At 37.2% G+C, this 7,172-nt stretch overlaps 2 protein-coding genes across 14 annotated transcripts in view; both read right to left on the bottom strand.

Moving 5' to 3' along the window:
- Positions 1 to 2,338: 2,338 nt before the first annotated feature.
- Positions 2,339 to 3,335, bottom strand: Mrpl55 (mitochondrial ribosomal protein L55). Its single transcript, XM_076422778.1, has 2 exons — positions 3,193 to 3,335; positions 2,339 to 2,919 (listed from the first exon to the last, which is right to left on the bottom strand). The coding sequence occupies exon 2, from the start codon at positions 2,916 to 2,918 to the stop codon at positions 2,586 to 2,588; it is 333 nt and encodes a 110-aa protein (XP_076278893.1). The 5' UTR covers position 2,919; positions 3,193 to 3,335; the 3' UTR covers positions 2,339 to 2,585.
- A 184-nt stretch (positions 3,336 to 3,519) lies between these two features.
- Ctns (lysosomal cystine transporter cystinosin) overlaps positions 3,520 to 7,172 on the bottom strand; it is a 29,172-nt gene continuing 25,519 nt past the window's right edge. For 10 of the 13 annotated variants that reach the window (XM_076422753.1, XM_076422749.1, XM_076422750.1 and 7 more), the window contains exons 5-10: positions 6,674 to 6,914; positions 6,475 to 6,594; positions 5,959 to 6,247; positions 5,768 to 5,870; positions 4,523 to 4,600; positions 4,078 to 4,214 (exon numbers count right to left, since the gene is read on the bottom strand). In XM_076422753.1, coding sequence (XP_076278868.1) covers positions 4,172 to 4,214; positions 4,523 to 4,600; positions 5,768 to 5,870; positions 5,959 to 6,247; positions 6,475 to 6,594; positions 6,674 to 6,914 — 874 coding nt within the window. In that variant the 3' untranslated portion in view covers positions 4,078 to 4,171. Of the gene's footprint in view, positions 3,662 to 4,074; positions 4,215 to 4,442; positions 5,255 to 5,767; positions 5,871 to 5,958; positions 6,248 to 6,474; positions 6,595 to 6,673; positions 6,915 to 7,172 lie in introns of those variants that run through there. The other 3 variants (XM_076422748.1, XM_076422755.1, XM_076422747.1) reach the window with 3 other exon arrangements.

The following is a 7,172-nucleotide window of genomic DNA, read 5'->3' as shown; positions in this document are numbered from 1 at the left end:
TGTATGGAGGAGGTCGTTGCCGATTTTTTCACGCGAATCCACGCGGTTTTCGCGATCGCATTGCCTGGCTGGATCGCTTTCGAGGCGATCGCGAGGCTCTTTTCACGGAGCGGCGCACTCCCCGGCAAAACGAGACGCCTGCTGCGCCAGCAGAAACTAAGAGAGAGTTCGACTCGGCCAGTGCTACACCTGCAGGAACACCAGAGCTGCTACCTCGTGGCCTACTATAACAGAACTGACTCCCACCATGGTGGTGTCGAGGCTCTTTTACCTGCCATAAGCGAACGGTGTTTACGCGACGAGACCGGAGACGGTGTCTCGGCTTCTGGTCCCTCCTCAGACGCGCGTTTCCTTCCAGTGTCGATATCATCTTTTTGCAGGATGATACACGGGGATTACCATGAGCATTAGGGATGGTAGAATCTGTGGGATGCACAGGGATTCCCAGTGATTATGGTAGCATGTAGGAAATTCAGTCTGGAGTATTGAACTTCGTTTTAGGTTTATTTTGTGGTAGGCTCCGGTGGGGGGAGGTCGAGATGATCGAAATTAAATGTCACAGGCTTATTTCATTATGTTTAGAACCTGTTTCTCTAGAGAACAAATTGTGAATTCCAAAGCCGAGTTTCATTTCCTCCGAGAAACGATTCTCGAATGGCAATCTAGCTTGAAGCCGCAAGCTTCGAAAATAAATTATTTTCTTATGAATAATGGACGCGAATATGACTTCTTTTTTTTCACGAACCGCAATCTTTTCACAATCTCACACGCCAAGGTACGAAAAAGTGAAATCTTTGCAAAACGCTTGCGTACGAAATGTGTAAATTGACAGCAAGTGGTTGACCAAGTGCTGCAACGCGGAGACAAGCGACGCAACATTGATGCAAGAACAATTCACAGTACCAGGACCCATCTATCAGTTTCATAATGCTATCGCAAAGAATCGGGTAGCTCAAACATGAAGTTTCATTATTTTTGTTTTTCTCGCGCAGACAAATATAGGAGACGTGTGACGATTCGCGTTCACTTGCAATTAATTCTCCATGCGTATTGGCGCTTCACCGACTGGCTGTAGTACAGGACGTTGCAAAAATGGTAACACTTCCAGGAGGAACATTATTCAAACCCTTGTTTGTGCTTCATTCCTTCGTCTTAAACACAAAGAAAAATTCACAATTACGGTTTGCAATAATAGAGCATCTCAGAATAAAATATATACAATATATCTCGGTAAAATGTTTGCGTTCATATTCTTTCGGAACCATTTTCTTGTAGAACATCCTGTACACGGTTGCCCAACGATGAGGCCGCGAAATTTTCCTGGGGTGTCGCAACGTGTAGTTTCACCATCATCGAAAGCATCCGAACAATTACAGACGTACGTACGGCGCATTACCAAATATTATATCACTGTACCGACGCCAAATATGGGTACTCCGCTACCGCTACCCGCATTAGAAAAGTATGTAGCTTTCGCGCAACAATAGGCGATCGAGGAAGACTTCCTGTACCCTTTCCGAACTACTATCTGTGCTCTTCCTGTTAGCATTCCGAGGATCGCGGCCTATGTATACGACGGGAGCACGTGTAATGGTACGGAGAGCGACAGTTAATTGATTTTGTTATCAAAATAACACCTGCTCGACGATTCTGTTCAACATCAATTTTTCTTATCGATGTTCAGTAGAAGCAGATTCTTGTAGATTTTTGTGCACTGAACAAACATTTGCGAAAGTCGTTTTTAAGATTCATTTTAAACGGAAAGGAAGAAAGGATGGAATGCAATAGGCAAACATTTAGAATTTACTCACGTCAGTTAGGCATCAGAATTTTTTGATGGGGCACCATCGGGTCTTGGATCGCGCAATGGTAGTGAGAACGTGCGTTTATGGTAGCAGCGAACGCCACACGGAACACGTTCGACGCGAAGAAAACTATAGCCGTGTGCTTTCACTTTTTCCGCCAATAATCGCGACGCGTGGATGCTCCTCTTAATAGCTTTTACATGGTCCGCGTAATTAATTAGATCGACTTCGAACACGGGCAGTGAAAATTGAATTCTTTCCCAAATTGCACAGGCTGCTGTTTATCTTCTCTTTAGTAAGTCTGCGGTACATAACTTTGAACATATTTTCAGAAAATTAATGACAATGTGCAACAGCGGTAGAATTCCATTTATCTTTTATCTTAGAACGCTTGTACTGCACACGATGGTCGGGTCAAATGTTATCAGCCAGAGCAATCGTGTATATATTTCCACAATAGGAAGACGCACTCGCTTCAACTGTTTCATTGTATATTACACTTACATAAACAAAATTCGACAGTAGTTACAAAATAATTTGACTATAGTTTTATTGAAAAGCATTCAAGCTTACAATAATGTTTCTTGTCCTATTGATGATGTTTTAAATGTGATGAAGAAGTGAAAATGTTGAATGAATGATTAGTTACGTAACTTACAGATATCCTCATTCCTTATACAATGTGAAATACGGCGCATGGATCTTCTTTTAATTAGAATACAAAATGAAAGGCTTCCTTTTATAAATTAATTACAAATGACTATAAAATCTCGACGAACATTATGCCTTTTTCATCTTAAAATACTTGGTTTCGTCAAAGTCAACCTCTTCCTCCTCTTGAATTACTACTTTACTGATTTTCCTACGAGCTAATATCCTCTCTTGACGGTCTTTCTCGGTGAGAACATTGACATCAAGAGGAAGCGTGATGATTTGCCTTGGTACATGATAATCTATAATGATGCTACTGCCATCCGGGTGAACGAGATGTGTAGGATAAGTTCTTGTGTACAGTTTTCTACGTTTCTTCGTTACTGCTGCCGTCCAGCAATTAAGATTTCTGCGAATGGTTAGGGAAGTCAGTGTTGTTCGGAAAAGCGGAGTCACGTTCATTCTGAAATACAAAACACAAGTAGCTGTTTACTAACCATTGAAAAGTATTTTACCTTAAAAATTGCTTAACACTTTTTTTATTAAATTATTTGCAATTCTTAACACTGCGCGACTCTAGGTTATGTTTGAAATACAAACTATCGATGTCGAGGAATACAATTCTGGCATAACCTCATTATTACTCATCAACAAACATTAAAACCTGTTGAACACTCACGTGAAATTAAACTGTCTTTTGCAAAATCATAAAAATTTTTAAACAAGCAGAACATACCTCTCTGCCGAACGACTCGAATAACCTCACACGAAAACACACGAAAACACGTTCTGCGCAGGCTCGGAGCAGTCACGTGAATGCAGGACGATCGAACGACCTATCGAACCGAATGGTGTTTCGATACTTGTTCAAATTTCAAAATTCAAGGAAAGGAAGCTAGTACATAACAGTACATAATCAACTTTGTTGTCGTGTCGTGCAAGCTGTATATCTAGTGCGCCAGGCTACGCAACGTTGTAATTTGAATCGGCGAATGCATCAGGACGTTTGGTAAAAGTAAATTGTCATTTGTTCTTGTCTTCGAATGATTGATAGATGGTTCGCTTTTGTTATATAGCATAGATATAAATAAGTCAGTCAATTTTCCACTGTTACGAGTCATGGTTGTTCTGCCATGACTGATGGTTGTTCTTCTTGCGGCTCCTCGTTATTGTTACCAGGTATTTCAATGTATTCTTTGTGATCCCTGCAGAAAGGAATTCTTGGTAATAGTTAGGCAGTAATACTTTCTACTAACTAGTATGGCGGCGGCGATAGAGAATGATCGAGGAAAGATAAAAACGCATAACTTTGTGTAATATAGAAGTCAGTTTAGTTAGTGGTGTTAATAAATGTTACACGCACACGCACACGCTGACACAGGCTCACAGAGGGAGGTCACCAAACGGTTCGGAAAATCACGAAACTTTAGGAATGCAACAAAAATTGCACAATACATATATGTATATGCGTGATCTATAGATTCTCACAATTTGATAATTTTGTGATTGGGGATCTTCCCTTGTCAGTTACGCATGCAATACTTGATTTACTCCAACTTACCACACCAGATATATTTGTATAAACATTGTTATTACATCACTGAGATATTAGCGTCTCAGTGGAAGGTTTTAGGAACAACCGTTAACCTTTCTCTTATCATGAGAGATAAGTCAATTGCAAGCATTCAAATGTTCGATTGCTCCGTAGGATTTTATTAAGTCTTTTTGTACGATGTCCCAAGTTGAGCACATTGATTTCTATAACTCGACACGATGAAACAGAATTATTCTGATATTTAAATCACAATATAAATAATTCTGGATCATTGTACGCTCAATGATCTGTCCTCTATGATATCATACACACGGCATGCAGCATCGGTAGCACTTTCTACGCGCTAACTTAAAGTAATGTTCGCTAACTGATTTCTATAAAATTAATGGAGAGAAGTAATGACATTGTAAAAATGCTTTGACAGGGCAAAATGCAGAAAAACACACAGACAATTTTTATTACAACAATAATATTAATATAAATATATAAATGTAGGATCTTGAACACTTACAAGGTATTCAAAACTTTTGGAATGTTTATCGTTATCCGTAACGAAGACAAGTCAAGGGTAATACGTCTACTTGGTGACCTAGAATATAATACCGCCACTGGATGCATAATGTTGCATACTGCAATAGTGTGCTTCTATCCCTCAACATTTTTCAATCTTGACATAACAGATACTAAATATATAGGTTTTATTCGCAAGTGTACTTAATTTGGCACTGTGACATATTTACATTATTTTCATCGATAATACTATTTAAGCTAACTCTCTAACATAGAAGAAAATGGCGATCTCGCACAAAATATTACTGATTAAATCATTGAAACATTTGTCAAACTAAACTAAAGTCTATACAAAATTTGATTCTTACACGTATATACACCTATTGACCTAAAAGCTCTGTCTCTTCTTGTATTTGTCCGTAACTAACAACCAACAGAGATTCTAGACACCCAAAAAATGATAAAAATAATCTCAATGGTGGTTCGTATACGGCAGGATGCAGAAGGGAGCACAAACTTCATTACAAGGTCCATTGAAATATTTTAAATACTGAATACTGAACTCTCATTCCTATCGGAATGCATTTTCAAACAGAAATTTTCCCTACTAGAATATTAATATTTTTATTCTCAGAATTTGCAACAGAGAATGCAAACTGTCCTTTTTTCCTTGTTATATAAATCATCTTGTTTGTGAAGTGTCTCATCACTTGTTCCATTCTTGGTGTCTACACTGTAAGAATTGATGATTTTGCAGGATACGTGCAATGTAAGATAAAGAGGGGGGAAGTGAGATGATATGTGAATGATCTTGAAAAGAAATATTTACAATCCGCCTGTTTTTAGATCAATTATTTCATCGCGGTTAATTTTTAAAAATCTGGATCTCTTTTTATCTCTTACATCAATATTTATCTATAACAGAAGAAGCATGTATGCAAGCATACCTAATTCGATTGCATAACATTGAAAAAAATGTAAAAAGCTACCACGAGTAAAATGTAATTTAAAAAAATAGTAAGCAGTCTTCTATTTAAACTTAACATATTAACCAAAGTTCGCTTACACAGTAATAAAAAAAGAAATGCATTAGATCATGCAACGTGCATTTGTCAAACACTGTAAGTACCAAAATCTGCACAAATTGTTAACTACAATTCAACGAAATCATTACACAGCGTTAAAGCATGCACAGTTAGTTGAAAAAATGATGGATGGTGAATAGAAGAGTCAAAAGTATACGTACCGATATAAAACGTAATGTTGAATAATGAAAAATATATCGAATGCAACTGAAAAGAATCCCAGACCGAATTTCGTTGGGTCTCCGAAAATACTTTCCCAATCATCTAACGAAAAAGTAGCCCGTTAGTTGTTCAATCATTTAAGAGATTTTTGTTCTGATAATTACAAGCTGAACTATGTATAATACTATACCATAATTGTACGCATTCAATATCATCTGCAACATCGACAAAATGCCGCCAGTGAAGTCTAAGAAAATGTTGCCGATGCTCCAACCGACAGTGGACTTCCGTTTGTAATTATAAAATGCTTGTGGAACGTATTTGATCAACGTTATGCACAATTTAACGTAACTACAGTAATAAAGGAAGTCTAGCCACGCTATCGTATTCACGGCAGCCAATATAATAGAGAGTACTATAAACACAGCGAAGACAAGGTGGATAATACGTGCGGTGATAGATACTCTTTGATTGCCTCTCTAAAAAGTTTATGATTTCGTTAGTAAGTACTTGGTCTTTAATATTAAAGCGATTCGAATTAAGGCCCTTATTATTGACTTGTACTTAAATATTCAGTTCATTTAGATTCAAATATATCAAGTATCTTTATAATCTAAATAATCATAAATTAAAAATATTAGAATTTTATTAGATTAGAGCTCTAATTCGAGAAGGCACGTTACTCAAACCAATTCCGATGATTTACCTCGTAGAGAAAGCACTGAATAATAGTTATCACAGTGGCGAATACTGCATGCAAGGAAAAGAATACATCATTCACTTGTACAGGATTTAAACCTTTCGGATATCGTCTAAAGTATTCAAGCTGAAAAATGCGACTGTACAGTTATGGTTTTTCACACGCGAAGTTTTTCGTAGATTCGAATAATTAATATGTTACATACCTCTATGTCGGTTATCCAAAACAGACTACAATTGAACAGGCCGTACATAATAAAACCAACTAGATTCAACGATAAATAATCGAAATTTAGACCTACGACGCTTTTGCGTTTGTAGTTGCTGTATATTTGCGGATAGAAGCTGACGCTCCATGCTAAAAAGTATATCCATCCCACTACGCTACTTATGTGGTAAATAGTGTCTGATTTTTCTATAGTTACTCTGACGAACGCTTGCGAAATACTGGAAAAATTATAAGAAAAAAATTTAACAATTGATAGACCAACATCGTCTAAAATTTTAATCTAAACAACATCTACTAAAATGTAATAATCTTTTGCTTGTGCCCTTACTTTTTTATATCAATATTGTTCAATTGATCTTGAGGAATCAAAATTATTTTGAACAGTGTCATTATTGTTTAATTGTCCGATTAATTCGATTAAATTTCGATTATTCCTGTATCACACTGTGTATGTAAATGCACACGGTTGAACTTTT

The sequence above is a fragment of the Lasioglossum baleicum genome, chromosome 4 (assembly GCF_051020765.1).
Source record: "Lasioglossum baleicum chromosome 4, iyLasBale1, whole genome shotgun sequence".
Lineage (NCBI taxonomy): Eukaryota > Metazoa > Arthropoda > Insecta > Hymenoptera > Halictidae > Lasioglossum > Lasioglossum baleicum.
The sequence above is the reverse complement of the archived record's forward strand: the minus strand, read 5'-3'. Positions and strand labels throughout refer to the sequence as shown.